The 16,425-nt window shown below is 35.6% G+C and overlaps 1 protein-coding gene across 13 annotated transcripts in view; it reads left to right on the forward strand.

The window, feature by feature from the left end:
* Positions 1 to 16,425, forward strand: part of LOC122815694 (mucin-19-like) — a 505,085-nt gene that overhangs the window by 450,058 nt on the left and 38,602 nt on the right. For all 13 annotated transcript variants that reach the window (XM_044088394.1, XM_044088400.1, XM_044088403.1 and 10 more), the window contains 2 exons: positions 7,780 to 7,889; positions 8,463 to 8,494. In XM_044088394.1, coding sequence (XP_043944329.1) covers positions 7,780 to 7,889; positions 8,463 to 8,494 — 142 coding nt within the window. The remainder of the gene's footprint in view (positions 1 to 7,779; positions 7,890 to 8,462; positions 8,495 to 16,425) is intronic.

Here is a 16,425-nt window from a genome sequence, read left to right on the forward strand (position 1 = left end):
CCCATGAAGATGTCCCGGGACAACTTGGTTTGTTGCCAAACTTCATTTAGTTGAAGATTAATCAGTTAATATGAAAATATCAACCAATTTCTTGTATTACAAACACCTCAGAAAGATATAGATGATTATAACCAGGTCTTCAGTCATAACCAAATTATTATATGTTATGGAAATGGACTCCTACGATCGTAGATTCATAGGTACTTACTAGGCTATTGATCTGTGAGGATCTTCAGAAGCTTAGCCTTACATTGCCATGGCAGTTTTTGTCTCTTATATTTCATGTATAAATAATCCAGAGATATGCTAGGACATTTATTTGCTACCCCTATGATGAGGGACAAGGGTGCTAAACCAGGAATGAATTTGTGGTCTCCCACCCATTCATCCAAATTATATTTGAACAGAGTAAGAAAAGTACTTTGCTTTACATGGATGGTTGCATGTAAGAAGTATTCTCTGAGGTACATCAATCCAAGATGTTGCATTTATGTTGTAAAAGAGACTGAGATCCCTTATCTGTAAAAAGTATAAAAGAATAGGGTCTGCTGAGGCTGTATATGCAATAATTTGAGATGACCTGCAAAGTTTTTTTTTTTTTTTTTGTCTGTGTGATTAAGGCCCTTGATTATTTTATTTTATTTTATTTTTTTTGTGAGAAAATGAAGAAGTTAATTGTTATACAGACAAAAGACTTGGCTTGCATCTATGTATTAAATTACATTTTTGCCTTTTTTCAGCCCTGTGCAGTTTGTTGTGTTTTTGGTCTTGGTTTTACTCTGCTGACAGTTAGTTGCATTTTTTTGTTATTGTGAGAAAGTGTTGTGCTTACTCCAGAATGGTTACAAAAGGAGACCAAATTCAATTCTTTGCAATACATGGAAAATTTTATCCTTGCCTGCTGTACTAATGATTGGATAAAAAGTGGAGTAAACTTTTGAAGATGGGTGCAATACACTGATGGATATCGCATTCATCTTCAATACCGTGAGTCCTCAGTGTGACAGTTGTTAAGTAATGTGTTATTCAGCCTTCAAAACTGTTAGAAGGAATACAGATAGCTTGCCAATACTGCAAACAAAATTATTTATAGACGGTTCCAAACAATTGTTGATACCTATATATAACATTTTAAAGTTATAATCAGAAACTGTTTAGAGTTTGAATGTTTCTGTATGAGTGTAAAAACCCATGATCACCAATATCTGTGATATAAAATAGTTGCATCGCAATATCATGAGTTATGGTATTGCTAAATACTGCTGTCCAGGTTGCCCTAAGCTAATTTAGCTGCATTACACTTTACTGTTTCCAAGAATAACTTTCTTGATGTGAGAAGCCATGTACAAGATGTGTTATGTTAGGAAACATCTAACATTTGATGTTGACAGGTAGAGTAGTATGTACCTTCATTTGTCTTTTGTACACCTTCTAAACACATACCAGCATCACAAGTAGGCTTTAAGATTCTTGAGATTATTTAAGATAGTCTACTATTAAATAACTCAGTTCATAGGTTCATAGGTGTGTACTAGGCTAACGGCCCTGGAGCCTATATAAGCCTAGCCCAAGAAGATTTCCTGGCATCATGCCGCCCGAAGTTAGTTTCCAGTGCCACTGTTAAGCAAGGCCACTGAAGTGATCCCCGGGGTGAACTTCCTATTGCCCACTCACTCATGAACATTTCTCTTACAGAGGGCCAGTGAAGTGCTCTGCTTGACGTGAATGGAAAGTTTTTTCCAGAGTATGGAAAGTCTCTGGGTTAAGAACTAGATTTGGAGTATGCTACCTTCACAGTGTGGGTTCTATCAGTGAGCCAGTTGGCAACCCATCTTATTACATTAGGGGTTTATGCCTAGTTTAGTGAATCTATCTATGATTCCTGAGTGAGGGATGGTGTCAAAGGCCTTGCCAAGATCTAGGTAGGCTGTGTGAACTACCTTGCCCTCATCTGCAGCTCTGGTGACAGACTCGAAGAAGTCTATCAGGTTGAGCAGGCATGATCTACCTTTCACAAACCCATAGTGCATGGAGTCCAGAGTTTGGAGATTCCCTATGTTCTTATTTATAAGGTCCATGATGATGCACTCCATAGCCTTACATATCAGACTCGTCGGGCTAATGGGGCAGTAGTTCCCAGGGTCTGTAGTCACTCCCTCTTTGTTGAGGCGGATGACCATAGCAGTGCGCCATTTGGTAGGAAGAAAGCCTGAAATGAGGCTGTGATTGAACAGGGTACTCAGGTGTGGTGCCAGTTCACTTTGCAATTCATGTAGAACACAGCCAGGGATATTATCAGGTCCCATGGAAGCTGTATTCTTGGCTTTGGACAGTGTGTTTTTTGCCTGTGTAGCCGTGATAATAGGGACTTGTCATTCCTCAGGTATTGGGATAGGACCTTTAGGGGGTGAAAAGGGAGTTAAGTTCACACTGAACCTGTCAGCCAATATGTTGGCAATATCAGTTGGTTCTGTATATATATTGCCATTGTGCTGTAACTCAGACCATATCTGAGAATTGTCATGTTCATTCTTCTGTTTTCATAGCTAGCTTTAGAGGATTTGATGATGGATCTCAGTTTTTTGCTGAGGCTAACAAAGGAGGTTTTCTAGTCTTGGGACTTCACCCGTTTCTGCAACAGTTTTTTTCCTTCTGTTGTAGAGTTTGTTTATGGTAGGGGACCACCAGATAGGCTTCCTTTTTTTGGAGGACAGCGTCTTGGTTCTGTTTGGTATGGCCCATTCCATACATTTGTATATGTGTTCTTACAGTACATTGTTGTATGATTCAGCAGTCATGCACCTATTTTCCATTTGCATCGGTGTCATGAAGTTAGCCACGAAAGCCCAAAATTGGCTATGGAGAAGTTTTTTATGGTGGTTTCATTTGGGGGGGGGGTGAAGTTGGGATGTGGATATCCATGGTGATTAGCTTGTGGTCAGATCTAACCAGGGAGAAGTTGATCACTGTTGTAGAGGAATGGTCACCCATGTTAGTAATGACCAGGCCAAGAATGTTTCTACCTCTGGTAGGGGGTAAGAATGAGTTGATCCAGGGCTTTGGAATGAATGAATTCCAGAAACCGTTGACCAAGTGTGTTGGTACATGAGTAATTTTCCCAGTTAATGGAGGGGTAGTTAAAGTCTCCCAGTATAAGGGTATTGGTTTGTACCCTAATATTTTCCAGTGTGTTTAGGAATGTGGAGTGGGAGTCTTGGGACATGGCGAGGGATCTATAGCAGGCTACATACTGGATTGCAGTTTTACCCAGTGTCAGTTGTACCTGAAGTATCTCTGATGCATTATGTTAGCCTACTAGTCTGGAGGTGTGCATATCCTTTATGAATATGGATACACCACCGCCTTTAATGCTTCATTCCAGGTTTAGTGGCTGAAAAGTGTGGTATGAATTATAGCCTGGTAGTGCTGGGGTGTTCTCTGGAGCCACATTCAAAGATAAGAGCAACCCCTTTAAATGTCCCAGTATTTTTGAGCTTTTCTTTCTGCCACGCCTTCTAATGTTACAGAGTGCACATGTCACATTTTTAAATGTCACATGACATTTTGCTTTTGGATGCCATTTGTATGGCAGCATGAGGTGTGTTGGAACCTTACAGGGCTCCATGGCTGAAATTTGATGTAGCTTATGACCATCATTCAGACGGAAGAACAATAAGTTTTGAATTGATAATAAACAGTGTCTACCAGAATGTACTGTTTCACTCTGTTTTTGTAGGGGGGATTTCACCCCTTTATACCTCTAAACAGAGACGTTTGTACCGCCCACAACCCTGCTACTTAACATCTTACTGTAAGATTTTATTTTAGAGAAAAATAAATTCCCCAAGATAGTGCAATCGTGATCATTAAAAGAAGTCATATATTTGTGATTTCACATTTTTGTTGTAATTGCAAATATCTTACATTTTATCCTAGCACTAGTTTTAGAGATATTAGTTTTCTGTGAAGTAATATCAACACAGGGAACACCAACTTACTACAGTGAGGGTCATTAATACATCCCTCAATACAGCAATGTTATTTTACTTAGGTTCTTACCTATCAACCTCTTTATGACAAATGTAATTTTCTGTCTTTGTTAGATGAGTATGTGCGCAGAGGGAGAGATGCTTTCCACTTAAGTGTTTTCTAGTCATATAGACTATGTATACACTACTTAAGATAAGATGGCAAACTAAATCTGTAACAACTTTTCATTCATCTAACGTTTTGTTAAATTATTGTAGATATTTCATATGCTAAATTATACTATACTTCTCTCCAGATTATTTAATGTATTTTTATGAAGCTACACATTGATTTTGCTCCTAAATAATTTAATCTCTACATATTGAATCTCACTTTACCTTTTTGCTGCATTTAATTCTATAGTGAATGAACTGACAGAATAACTCAACCTCTGCAAAGATAGAAGGTAGTTTAAGTAAAAATTAATAAAGCAGAAAGTACTAATAATGTTTACAAGCATCTGAAAGCTTACAAAAGCTAAGCTAACACCATCACAGCACACTCTAGAAATAAGCTATCATTAATAAGTTTGAAATATACTGCCAAAAAAAAAAAAGACCCAACTAACAGATAAAAAATAAACTTCTCATGCTACTGTAAATGAAACCGTTTGTAACTGTGGTCTTGAGTGGTTTTGTTCAGTTTAATTTTTTAGATCTTCTTCAGAAACACAGAAATTACAATACATGTACCAAAATATTTATATTTATATAAAATTATCACAAAGCCTAAAACATCACTTCCTATCACAATCAAATCAATGCTCATTTAATTTACTTCAATTAAGATATCACTTCCTACTTAAGCCATTTCAACACACATTTGATGTTAAGTTGTCATTTAAACCCGAAAGTGTGTCAACATTCAAAAATAATTGCCATCCAAGTTCTAACTTATATCATTGATAAGTTAACTATGTTGAAATTTATTCAGCTTACAGTATCTTTAAAACATTTTGGATTACATTAAATTGCAAGAAATACCAGTACAAGTGAAAACAACTTGTAAGAAGCAAAGATAAAACCATTCACTGCTTCTTTTCTTGCATAATTTTAATCTGTACCTTTTGAAACTGACATTGTCCATTTGCATCATCCAGCTCTGTAATGAAGGAAGCTCAGATTAACTTCATCTCTGCAAAGGCAGAAAAGGTAGATAAAGCTAAAAATAAATAAAGCAGAATGTACTAATAACATTTACTTGCACCTCAAAACTTAATGGACCAATAATATCAAAGCACACTAGAATTAAACTATTGTTGATTGTTGATAAGTTAAATGTATGCAATTTAAATTGTCTTAAAATGAGGGATTACAAAGAAGAGCTAGGGAAAAAAAAACACTACATAGTTTTCTCTCCATCAAGAAAGAAAAAGTGCAAATACATAAATATGAATGAGTACGCTTACAAAAATACCTTGTCACAAAGCAATTAAAAAGTAGCTTAGCTATTAGTATAGGTTTGTGTTACACACAGAAAACACTTGTGCACTAAGCCAGTGATGCCTTCACTGAATTATCTTCCAGAAGGAAATACCTTGACACGGTCTATATTAACTATAAAAAGAACTCTGGTTTGCATGTGCACAGGTAATACATGAGTGTTGCACATTATACAGACAACAGTTTCCTTGTAATATCCAAGTTATGTTGACATACTGCTGAAAATAGCCATCATGCTAATCTGATATATGGACACACCTCTCAAATGTCCCTGATTTTTTTTTGACCTGTCCTTCATAAAATGTTTGATTTTCTGGTAAATTACTGTAGATTACAGAGAGCCACTAATTCCAGACATTAGAATTTCATACTTGTTATTGTTCAGAAAATACGTGTCACTGAACAACCTATTGTTTTGTTAACTTTTTAAATGAATTAGAGGCATAGCCAGACTTAGGCATAGGCCAACTAGGTGGCCGCCCAGGGAACCAATCTAGTAGGGGCACATTTTCAGTGTTTATCTGGTGCTGGTAGACCAGGATGGGGGTACCAGGTGGTGTGGTGTGGTGAGGGGCACCATGGAGCCCTTTTGCCTAGGGCACCAGTTGACCTAAGGCCTCTCCTGATTAGAGGGTCCTCTACAGCTGGTCAAGATAAAATTCCTCAAGCAATTATAACCTGAAGAAAAAAGCCAAACAATATTTCACTCGATGGTTTCCATGGCATAGCATTGCCAGTGTGATTTCTAAATGTGCCTTGGCATTATTTTAGAATTTCATCTGCTCACTATTGCGGAGATAGACATTTCATAGCAGAAATTAATTTTGTTTTTGGCCTTTGCTCTCTATTATTTTTGGCTTTTTTCCAGAATTCTTGAGCAGAGAAGTTGAGAGGTATGTATCCATTAAATCAACCCTGTATTGTGGCAATAGTTAAATATAAAGAAATATAAAGCAGAAAATCAGTCAACTAAAGATCATTTTAACACTTCCTGTTACATCTATTGCTCAAAACATGATGTATAGTAAACAAGAACATCAGATGATTCATTTTCTTATGTTGTATTTGCATTAACTTGCATCACATCCTTTCATTTTTCAAAGATTTGGTATCGATGTTACCCCAGTACATACATTCATTCATGCATTCTTTAATAGTTGTGCTATCCTTTTCAGAGTTGTTCTGTGGCAACAAGGCAAAGAACTAATTCTGGACTGAATATCAGTCTTTTGCAGGACTGTGACACACATACACTCACATAGCACATATACATACATACAGTTTGGATGAAAATAAATTTGTCTACTGCATGGTTTTAAGATGGGGAAACTAATGCACCCGACAAAACCTACTCAGACGTAGTGAGGACATGCAGACTCCACACAGAAAGAATCTAGAGCTGGGAACTCAATCACAGAGTCAAACTCTTTTAGGTAGCAATGCTAATTGCTACACTGTCCTATTAGCATCCATTTCCTTTATGACTATCCCATTTGTGCATACACAGATTGGGGAGATTTAAAAATATAAATGGTATCTTATCTGTGGTAGGTGTTAGTGACTTATCATCAAAACAGACAGAAGAAAAAAAGACTGATAAGGTAGCCTTATTCTAGAAGAGACAGAATACACCGTTTCCTTTATTGGCATTCAGACATCCTGAGGGCTAAAACCTTTGCATCATGCACACACACTGAAGAAAGGCAGTCAGATGCACTGATAATATCTATCATTGGATCTGTCACAGAAGGATGACATTCTAACTACACCCAGAAGACTGGAATCAAGCACTCATATGAGATCTGGAGCAGGCAGCCACGGATTGGTAAGCATGAGTATAAAATGGTGTCTCGCACATGTGAGGAGAAGGGGGTTAGTTTGTATCCAGCATGTGTTACACCTTAGGTTTAATACATGTAGGGGTAATACCTGCCAAGGAGAGCATCTTTCTCTTGTTCTAAAGCATGCACCTGTGTGGGAAGCTAAAGTAGTTTGAATTTCACATTTCTTTCCAGTCAGCATAGGTAGTGGCACTGTATACAAGGAAAGTCTTCCTGCAACAGGATGGCTGAGATCGCCAAACGACAGCGCTAGTGTGTAATATTCTCTGATTCCAAGAAGCACAGAGGAATAATTGGATCAATTCAAAAATGAGTATGAGTGGTCAAAAAAGAAACAATGGTAATTTTCTGAATCCTATTTCAGGTGTTAAGACTGAGTACTATATAGGCAGAACGTGATAATGGAAGTGTTTGAATAATAAAATGCATACTGTGATCTGAATATATTATGCATATCTTTTCTCTAGTGAACCGAAGCCATATGAGGACTTTGATAGCAAACAAGAAGGATGCTATTGTCCTGAAGGCATGATCAGAGAATCAAAACACAGTGACAAGTGTGTTACACAATGTTCCCGTAAGTGCATATTTAAAGTTTTAGATGATTAACAGCTCCGGTGTGCAAGTGAATATTTTGCAAAGGTTCATCATATAACTTCCAGGAAAATGTAAATAATTTTAATAATGGAATCACCACTGCTATTACACCATATGGGACATTTGTTCATAATGTACCATTTATTGAGGCTTATTACGAAACAAATAATGAATCACATCGAATAATGTATGAATAGCTCATAACCTTTCTTTTTTATACTTTCCAAAATTCTGAAGAATGTCCTTTAATACATTTAAATGATGATTGCATCAGCTCATTCTTTATGCATATTATATTAGTTTTATTCAAGATTAGTTACATAAATATAAATTTGATTGCATGAGTAAGATGGCTAAAAGGTGTTGTAACAGTCCTTTGCATTATATCTGTAAGTAAAAAAAAACATTTGTTAAAAAGACTAATAATGGAATGTCTAAGCATAGCTGTTGGCTATCAAATAAATACATAAATAAATAAAACAAAACTGTGTAGTACAAATGCTGTTGTATTTTCACAACATATTTAAAATTAAATTCTACTTGTTTTCTCTAGCTTGTTGTGGACCACAGGGAGAGCCAAAATACGTAAGTATGATGCCATGTATTTAGAAGATCTTATAATGCTAATTACAGTACAAATGCCAGACTAATTTCGGAATTGCTTAACAAATAATCCTTATGGTAACAATCTGATCTTGCCTGTTAAAAGCAGACTTGCAAAGTGCAGCTTAGAAGTACTTAAATGAAAATTTCTTATTTTTCAAAATCGGTTGACAGCTCAAAACAGGTATGACTCGACTTGTAATGTATTGGAATTGTATCACATAAAGGCAATGACATCTTGATATAAAGAAGATCATTCCAAAAGCTGTTTTAAATTGTCTAGTATAAGGTTATGTCTAAGACCTTATAGAACTTAAACATAAAACATGTAAGAAAGAATTTTATGTGAAAAGGTCAACCTACTCCATGTATTCAGATAACGTGTGATGGAATCATTATTTTCTATCACTAGGGTTGTTACTGCCAGTAATCTTACACCAGTATTTCAGTAAGAGTCTGACAAGTGTTGTGCTCTTTCTTGCTAATCATCATGAATGGTAACATGATATAAGCAAGCAAATAACTGACTTTAACAATTGTCTCAATAACTGATGTCATTTTAAGGGAGTCTAATTTGTTCAACATGAAGGTAGATGTTAGACAGGCTTATATGATTTACCAGACAGGGCCAGATCATGGTCAAATGGGGCCTTAGACATGGTAATGTATCACCTCTCCCCATCCACTGTCCCATTATTTGGTTGTCATTCTCCAATTACCATGAACACTGTCAAACATGTCAGTGTATATGTTATTTTCTTCTTCACTTGTACAATAATTGCTGAGATTTGAATTTAATTTAAAAGTTTTATTTCAGATAGTATTGCATAAATACTGATGGTCATTTGCTAAAACAAAAAACGCCACATTGAAAGCAGACTTAGCATGAACAACAGTAAACTTCTTTCCTCTTGAAACTCACATTCAATTTAAATGCAGTGAAACTCACATTCATTGAAAATGCAGTAAAACACATTCATTGAAAATGCAGTGAAACTCACATTTATTGAAAATACATTTGACCAGCAGCATATTAAGTGTATCTTGGGCCCTCCATCTGTCTTCAAACCATGGCCCCTGCATAATCTTTTAGGACCATGCATAAAAGTGTGTGTTCTTTAATATACCATCCTCATTGTTTTAAATTATATTTTCTGTTCAATACAGCAACATTTGTTAGAGCACCTCTTTATAGTTTTGAACATTATTTTCCAATATACAGGAAAACAAAATATGAGAAACAATAATAACAAAAATATCTATTTCAGAACATTTCAGTCATAAAAGGGCACTCAAATTGCTTTTTATACTCCACTAATAGGCATACTCAACAATTACAGCCCCTTTATTGTGATAAAAACGGCCACAGTGAATTATTTCAAATTGTTTTAGACAAATGCACACTTGTCCTACAAAGAAAAACCTAATGATATTTTAACTTTTTATCAGCTCAGGCATGTCAGTCATTTTTATTCATAGGTATTCCCCCAAGCTTGACAATTATAGCTACATTGATGTCATCCTTCTCAGATGTCTGTGTAAAACAATTAATAACAACATTAATGACCAAAGTCACATATTTCAACAATTTCACACAAACTCACAGTCCCCAAAATATTTCAACTTAATTCCCATTCACACACACACATACACACACACACACACACACACACACACACACACACACACACACACACACACACACACACACACACACACACACATCCTGCTAGTCATGCAAATCAAGACTAAATATTGTTTAAAAATGATCAGATGAAAAGAGAACAAGGCACTTTCATCCACAAAGAGTCCCCCACCCCTATTGTTATGAAAAAAGCAAATGACATGTACTTTATCGGTAGCGTTAGATAAACTACATGAAATTTATAAAGATCACTAGAAGCATATCATAAGATCCAGCCATGGTAGTACAATTTAAATAGATGAGTATTTATGACAGCATAAGAAATATTAACCATCCAATAACATATGCAGTCAGTTTGCACAATATCTTCAGAAGTAAAAGGCAACAGAATAATTCTACATTAAAGAGAACTGTTACTAATGCAAAGGTTTCTGCTGGCAGACAACTTTGCATTTCAGTGCTTCATTTACAAATGAAGTGATTACTGCTCGTGAAGAATAAATTATTTATACTGTATTAAAAATGGTGTACTGGTGATATTACCATGACATTTTCAGATCTAGATGGGCTATGCAATAGGAGATGTAGGGAAACAATAAGAATGAGTTCACAGTTACAAAGACTGCAGTCCTGGAGACTCTTAAGGATCCTAGCATAAATTCCCAAATGCTCTAAAGAACTGCCTGGTTAAGTGACTTGTTTAGTGTCACAATAGGTAAATGTAAGTGGAAAGATTAATACTCTGCATGCTTGCCACAGGAAACAGCTCATTAAGAAGTCAGAGACTTAGTCCTGTACACTAACTGCCAGAGTAATCATTTTTAACTACTTGCAGAAATGTCTTACAATCCGATCTTGTAGAGAAGACTGTATCATAGTAATATGTAACAAGGACTATAAAATGGATGCTGAAGACCAGATGGATTTGATTATTACTCCAAAAATGCAGATTATATGACATGACAAATGTCAACCTCTTTGCATTTGCTGGAGTCTATAAATAAGGTGCTGCTAAATGTATTACTAAAATACAACATGTTTAGACTACATAATCCAAGCCAATTAATGAATTAATTCATTTTTTTAGTGCAATAAATAAACTTACAGGCAATTTAAATGTTGTAGCAGCTTTTTTCAACAACCCACAAGTCATACAAAAATCACAAATGCTAATGTATGCAACATACTTTTTTGGGGGAGGTTACATGCTTACAGGATACCTATATCTCATTTTGACCTCTCTATATATTCTCTGTCTTCAAGAATAGCTATCCCCCCCTTTGACATCACTAAGTACAGGTCTGACCTAGTAGAATGGCTAATAATGATATGTTGTTGCAGCATACACATCCAAAATCAACAGATCTGAATGGTGGCTAAATTGGGCACTATGCAAGGTAATGAATCAGGCCACCACCACCCATACCAATATGCCATCACTTGGCTCTCTCTTCCCAATTACCATAAACATTGTTCAAACCTGCTAGTGTACCTGTTATTTTTTCCTTACTTCTACAGTTATCACAGAGATTTGGAATTCATGTAAATAGTTTATTTAAAATTTTACAGAAAAAAAAACATTCTCAGTCATTTCTTACACAAAAGAAAACATTCTCACTTTGAAAACAGACTCAGCATGAGAAACAGCAAGCTTCTCTTTCTATGAAGCAATGCCTCTGGCAATGTATTAAACTACAAAAGCCATGCTGGGATTCATACTCAAAAAACATATAGTGAAATACTTATTAGTCTCTATGTGAACAGTGTAGGAATTCAAAAGACAAACATATAAAGCATTTGCTAATAGCCTGGAACTCAATTGCTCATTTTCAGAATTACTGTCTCTTGAAGTAATTTGGCAGAGTCACATAGAAAACAAAAGAAGGCTGAAGTAATCAAACCAGGAAGCAGCTCTTTAACAGTTCATAGTCTTATTCATCTGCACTAAGAGAAACTGTTGGAACCCAAACAGAGTGCATTAAACACTCGTGCGACTGAAAAAGCAAGCTAAATTAAAATGTATTCACATTTAAAATATTAACATTAACCTCATAGACCTCATGCTGATCAATTTATTTGCAGCTAAATAATAATCATACTGTCAACATTAAGGATACTAAGGATCACATCCAAAGAGTATAGCTCATATGATAAAGCTCCTGTTTACTACAATCAGTTTCCTTCCTTCACAAGATAACTACCCTGTTTCATAGGTTGTTAGTAAGCTTGTGCCCCCTAATGCTGCAAAAAGGTTCAGTGCTTCAATCTAAAGCCGTCTATCTAACTTTTATCTTTTAAGCTTACAATTAGTACTTCTGTCCTCCACTATATCTTGAGCTCCTCCTACACTTACTTCTTTTCACTTCATCCTAATCAGCTATCTTTTCACTTACACTTAGCCACAAACATATTTAATTCTAGCCTTACCCTTACTATCATCTTCCACAATACAGCCCAAAGCAACTTTTTTACACTAGCTCCTCATCATCTTTATGCACATCTCCTATCCTTAAACTTACTTACTGCTGATGTGTGACTTTTTTTTACTACTCTTTAACCCCTACTACTTAAAAGTGAAAACTTTTATTACCAAAACTCACTCAACAGCTCAGTAATTAAGCTATCTCTCTAAACTGTATTTGTCAACCTACGTCATTAAAAATGTTAAAGGTTAATATTTTACTGATGATACAAATTATTTGATTGTATACTTCTGTTTGCAAATTTTGTTCACTAATCTAAGTTTAAAAATGCATGCTAAATATTAATGTTAATATTGTTTAAATGTCTACTGTTCAAACTTTGTACCGTGGTGCTTTTATCCCTGGGCCTCCTCTGAAAATGGGTTTCTGACCCAGTCAGACTTTCCCGGTCACCAAATGGCATTAAATACATAATTAAATAAACAAACAAATAAATAAATAAATAAATAAATAAATAAAGTTCTCTGTTCATAATGCAGCAAAGAAAAAAAAATTAATTCCATGTAAGAATTAAATCACTCAGCAATTCCCAAAACCTCTCATTTATTTTGCCATCTCCAGTCTATTTCTTTGCAAAATGCTGAGCCAATTAGACTAGGAGGAAATCATCTTTTTAGGTACTGGTTTGGAGACTGGGCAGGAAATCAAGCAGTATTTTTTAATTAATGTTGTAGGAAACTTTTCTTTGTTTATTATTTAATGTATGACTGGCTCCACCAGTTTTAATTTCTTCCATGGTCAAATCAGACCACAAGTCAATCACATTCACTGTAAGTATCTTCCAATGCATTGGTCTCAGAGATTATGTGAAGAGTAATCTACTAAAACTGAGTAATGACTTGGTTAAATTCAAAAGCACCTTCCCTCTTGATGATCCCACTTCTTATATGAAATCGTTTAATGACAAATGTAAGGCGCATATACTGTAAATAGCTGCAGAGATGCATCTATATCCTCAGAAGTAAATCTAACACCAAATTCAAAAATAAACCCCTATGTTGGAACAGAACTAGAAACAAACTCTATAAGAAAAGAAAAACACTGTGCAAAAATTATTCTAACTCTTAACATGACAAAATCCCTCCTGCTAAGCTAAACAAGGAACTCTGGTGCCTGATCAAATCAGCCAAAGCCAAAAATGAAGTAAAAATAGCCACCCAGGTAAAGGATAACCACAAGGACTTCTTTAATTACATTAAAAATATCAGAAATAATGCTAGATGCTGGGCAGAGCTAACAGTAAATGATATCACATACTCAGACCAAAAGAACATATCCAGTCTACTATAGAGCCAAGTTCGATCAGACTTTACCCTCCTCAATATTCTCAGAAAACATAATAACAGATACATCCGCACTCAAGTCTCCAAAGAACAAGTTTTCAAGGTGCTATGTAAGACTAAGAACCCTATGTCTATGGGACCAGATAACATACCAGGATACCTAGTGGTCAGCCTGAAACATGGCTAGTCTGATCCCCTACAGAGGTTATTCAATATCAGCCTCAAAACATTTTTCACATTGGATGAATGGAGGACAGCAATAGTCATTCCTTTGCACAGAGATGATAGTTTAATGGACCTGGGAAATTATAGACCCATAAACCTGACCAGTCTCATCTTAAGGCTATGAAAGGATCATTATGGAATTAATATATAAGGATATAGGTAGCCTAAAGACACCTTATCCAACCCAGTGCATGGAAGATGGTATGAGGAAGTTAAAAAGTTACTACATAATCAGATTCAGAAAGTAGAGCTTTTCAGAAACCACCAATAAGCTCAAACTACTCACAAGACATGTTTTATTACCACATTTCTTTTATTAATCAGGAATGCACTAATTTTAAATGCCAGTGTAACAACTGAAAAGTAAATTAATACCAATGGGTAACAGTATCAGAAGGTCTAAAAAACTGGTGTAGAAATATTTTACTGTGGTTATTGATGTTATTGGATTTGCCTTCATTTAATTGGGCTTTGCACAATGGAGTGTGCGGCTGTCTATGACTGGTACAGTGAAAAATTAAACAAATCCAGGCAGCATTTCTCACATTAAAAATCATCTCAATGTCCTCTTTAATTTTGTCTTATATAGAATGCTTCAACTTAACTATAAAGCAATATAAAACAACAAAAAAGTGTGTATGTGTCTGTGTCTGTGTGTGGGGGGATGTTGTTTTACTGACTATGCAGTGTCTGTCAATGACTCTTCCATGCTACTTGGCTGGCATCTGGGTACATTTGAGACATTTAGCCAAGATCCAGTCTGCCTGAGTTGTGGTACATTAGGTCAATGCAAAGATCCCATTATACTTACCAAAAGGAGTAGGGAAATTTCTCCACTGTCTTGGCTAAAGTAGACTAAGTCAGTATGAACGTTATCTTAAGCCCCCCCCCCCCCCTTGAAAACATGGCATGTCTAGTGAAACTAATTTTGTCAGCTAAAATAAATAAGCAAATAGGCAACAGTGAGCACTGGAGATAATTTTAGCTGTTTTAGCAGTTTCTACAAGAAAGTAAAGCCTTGCTGACAGAAGATACTGTCTTAACTTGTCTGCCTTCCTGTGGGGGATAGTGCTGTTATTATTTTTTTTCAGTTTTATACATCTAAATATGACAATATCTGAAAAAGACGTTAGTAAACTCTCTGTTAACTGGCACACATGGGGACTGGTAGATGCCGGATAACTGTAGTTTCTGGTTGCCTGAGAGTTACTATTAAAATAGGCCTGACTAATAATGTACCCTATACTATTTGTTTGGTTTGACCTGTTCTTAGTTTGGGGAAAGAGGACATTTATTCCTATCTTCCTTTTTAGAACTCTAAAACTCTAAAAACATAAGGTATGTTTTGTGGGGGGTAGTCAGAAATTGCAACACATGAAAATTGTACTGTATTTCTTTGATTTTTTTTTTCTGGTTGCTTGAGTTCCAGTTAACTGAGAGTTTACTGTATTAAAAGAGCATCTGTTTAATTTAAAAGTATCAGGTGTGAGAAACTCATATTTTTTTAATAACCTTCCTTTCACAAATAATGCTCAAATTGCTGCATGTTCTGATCTGTCAGGAAATAACTTAGTCATCCCAGTGTTTTACAAATATCTTTTTTTGGTATAACTGTATTGTTTTTCTCAAACTAATAGAAAAATTATGATTTAAAGCAATTGATTTAGTCAATACGAATAAGCACACTGAGATAAAAAATTGTTATTACATCTTCTCCCACATTATTTGCAATGAAGGCATGAGCTATGTGATGAAAGAAATAGTTTCTACTCTTTCAGCTTCTCTGAGTAGTAAATGCATTTATTTATATTTGTTTGCCAGGGTAGGGCTCTGATCTCAGCAGACCATTTGCAGTATTGCATGGGTGAATATGATCACATAAGATATGAGCAAAACATATTTACAGATATAAGGATATGCTAAAATATATACATATTTACAGAAGCAGGACTATGCCACATTTAATTGTCTAGATCATAAAATATGTCAAAATGTTTGCGATAGCAGGGCAACTGTCATGGCAGACATAGATTTTTGAATGTAGAGACAGACATTGATAGCTTACCCTTACTACCTAAATTTAGAATCTTTATTAATCTTCTGGCTGAAAAAAGTATTCTAAGCAAACAATAATGACTGACAAAGTGTATGTTAATGCCTGCCCAGGGGTGTTATAACGCTGTCGGTGGAGGGCCTCTCCACCCCTGGAAGGGCATTAATTGCACATTAGCACACACTGGAGAGCATTATTGTGCTTAGAGAATGGGCTGTCTGTAA

This window comes from Protopterus annectens, chromosome 11.part0, assembly GCF_019279795.1.
Source record: "Protopterus annectens isolate FY-2018-M chromosome 11.part0, PAN1.0, whole genome shotgun sequence".
Taxonomy (NCBI): domain Eukaryota; kingdom Metazoa; phylum Chordata; order Ceratodontiformes; family Protopteridae; genus Protopterus; species Protopterus annectens.